Source organism: Austrofundulus limnaeus, unplaced genomic scaffold (genome assembly GCF_001266775.1).
Source record: "Austrofundulus limnaeus strain Quisiro unplaced genomic scaffold, Austrofundulus_limnaeus-1.0 Scaffold251, whole genome shotgun sequence".
Lineage (NCBI taxonomy): Eukaryota > Metazoa > Chordata > Actinopteri > Cyprinodontiformes > Rivulidae > Austrofundulus > Austrofundulus limnaeus.
In genome coordinates, this window is record NW_013952653.1 from 644,093 (window position 1) to 646,457 (window position 2,365).

The window sequence follows — 2,365 nt, forward strand, 5'->3', positions numbered from 1 at the left end:
TATATATACACTGTAATATCCACTTTAGTAAGGATAATTTGTTGTACTTCAACTAATTTCCCTCTGGGATCAATAAAGTATTTTTGAATTGAATTGAATTTTCTTATGTTGAGTCTTCTTTTTAAATGTAAGTTTTTGCTTGTTTTGTTATTTATTTATTTTTTTGTTTAATTATGAGTCTTTTCTGTTACATAGTTGTGACATTCTTTTAGTTGTTAATTCAAAAATACTTTATTGATCCCAGAGGGAAATTAGGTGAAGTACAGCAAATTATCCTTACTAAAGTGGAAACACTGAAAACACATAATGTTTAAAAATAAAAAAAAAAAGTAACTTAACATAACAGACTACTTCACAGACACTATTTCAAACCTTAACCCTAACCCATTCAGGAACTCAACAGGCCCTAGACTAAACTAACTGTCTTTCAGATATCCTTGCCTTTTAACCATTGTGAACCAAAGAAAGGTTTAGATCCTAATCTCACGTTACAGTCAGGAGGGCATCTGATTAGACTTAAATTCATTCTGTAGCCTTTACCAAGCCTCCAAACACACAGCCAGAGGGAGCAGATCAATAATCTCAACATTGAAATAAACTGCTAAACTGTAGCTTAAATAGTTGTTTCAATTACTTTTTAAAAGGAAAAAAATCGTGGTGAATTGATTGTTTTAAAGCTGTTATTGATTTCTGTAATGTCTCTAGAATTACATGATTATAGTTTAACTTTCATTTTAAGCACCAAAAGAATGTGCGCATTGACGCAAATAAATATCATCATGAGATAGACACTTGATGTTTGTTTGTTTTGTTTTGTTTTAGATGTGGGCGCGCACTGGTCCTGGATCAGTGTGAATCACCAGGAGGAGGGGATCTGCGGGGATGTGAGGCGGTGTTATCTTGCAGCAGGTCTCAAGTCTGTGCAGACTGAGACAGAAAAGAAGAGGGGGAAGAGGTCCCGAGGACAGGGTGGGCTGGGACTGTGGGTCCCTTTATTTCTCGGAGAAGAAACGCAGGTGTGTGCCAACAATGAGCGCCGTCATGGGTTAAAGTGGCCCCCGGGAGCAAGGAGGGAACAAGCGGCGGCTTCGGTTCTGAAACGCTATGAAGGCTCCGGCATCCGAGGGTCCCCGGGCGCCACGGTGACAGCCATGGATCACTTTCTCCGGAGGAAGCGGGGCGGCCTGCTGAAGTCCCTGCTGAGTCTGTGTCTGGTCTTCGCGTCTTTCCTGATGATCCAGAAGCTGAAGCTATCAGAGAAGTACATGAGCAGGTGCGGCTCGGAGTGCTTCTCAAAGGAGAGGGTCGTCCAAAGCAACTTCTGGAGCACAGAGACCCCGGGTCCGGGCGACGACCAGGACCCGCAGCAGCAGCAGCAGGTGAGAGAGGCTCCGGGCTCCTGGGACGCACAGGTTCTCAACTGCAGCGAGGACGCCTCGGTGAAGAGCCAGGACTGGTTCCGACGCCTGGACCCGCGGTTCCACCAGTTCGTGCTGCACAGACACTGCAGGTACTTCCCCATGCTCATCAACCACCCGGAGAAGTGCGCGGACGGAGACGTGCACCTCCTCGTGGTCATCAAGTCCGTCATCGAGCAGCACGACCGGCGCGAGGCCGTGCGTAAAACCTGGGGCCGAGAGCTCACCGCGGACGGGAAGAAGATCCGAACCCTGTTCCTGCTCGGAACCCCGACGGCGGACACCAAGAACCTCCAGAAGCTGATCGAGTACGAGGACGTGATCTACAAGGACATCCTGCAGTGGGACTTCATGGACACGTTCTTCAACCTGACCCTGAAGGAGGTCAACTTCCTCAAGTGGTTCCACATCTACTGCCCCGGGGTGCGGTTCATATTCAAGGGGGACGACGACGTGTTCGTGAACACGCGCAACCTGCTGGAGCTCGTCCGCTTCAGGGTGGAGGAGCGCAGAGAGGCCGAGCTGTTCGTGGGGGACACCATCTCCAAGGCCATCCCCATCCGCAACCGGCAGAGCAAATACTACATCCCCAAAGAGCTGTACGACCAGCCGTACCCGGCCTACGTCGGGGGCGGGGGGTTCCTCATGTCCTCCCAGCTGGCCAGGAGGCTCCACGCGGCCTCGGAGGACGTGGAGCTGTACCCCATAGACGACGTGTTCCTGGGGATGTGCCTGAAGAAGCTCGGCGTGGCCCCGGAGATGCACGCGGGCTTCAGGACCTTCGGCATCACGCGGCACAAGGTGAGCCGCATGAACAAGGAGCCGTGCTTCTACAAGGACCTCATCGTGGTGCACAAGCTGAGCGCGCACGAGCTGCTCAGGATGTGGAGCGTGGTGAACAACGAGGACCTGGTGTGCGCGCAAAGAGCGTCCGTATAGGAGACGGT

General features: G+C 50.5%; 1 protein-coding gene across 1 annotated transcript; it reads left to right on the forward strand.

The window, feature by feature from the left end:
- Positions 1-649: 649 nt before the first annotated feature.
- b3gnt7l (UDP-GlcNAc:betaGal beta-1,3-N-acetylglucosaminyltransferase 7, like) lies at positions 650-2,362 on the forward strand (the record flags this gene model as incomplete). Its single annotated transcript, XM_014020404.1, is given in 1 exon segment — positions 650-2,362. A coding segment is annotated over 1 exon segment (1,206 nt). The 5' UTR covers positions 650-1,151.
- Between the last annotated feature and the right edge of the window lie 3 nt (positions 2,363-2,365).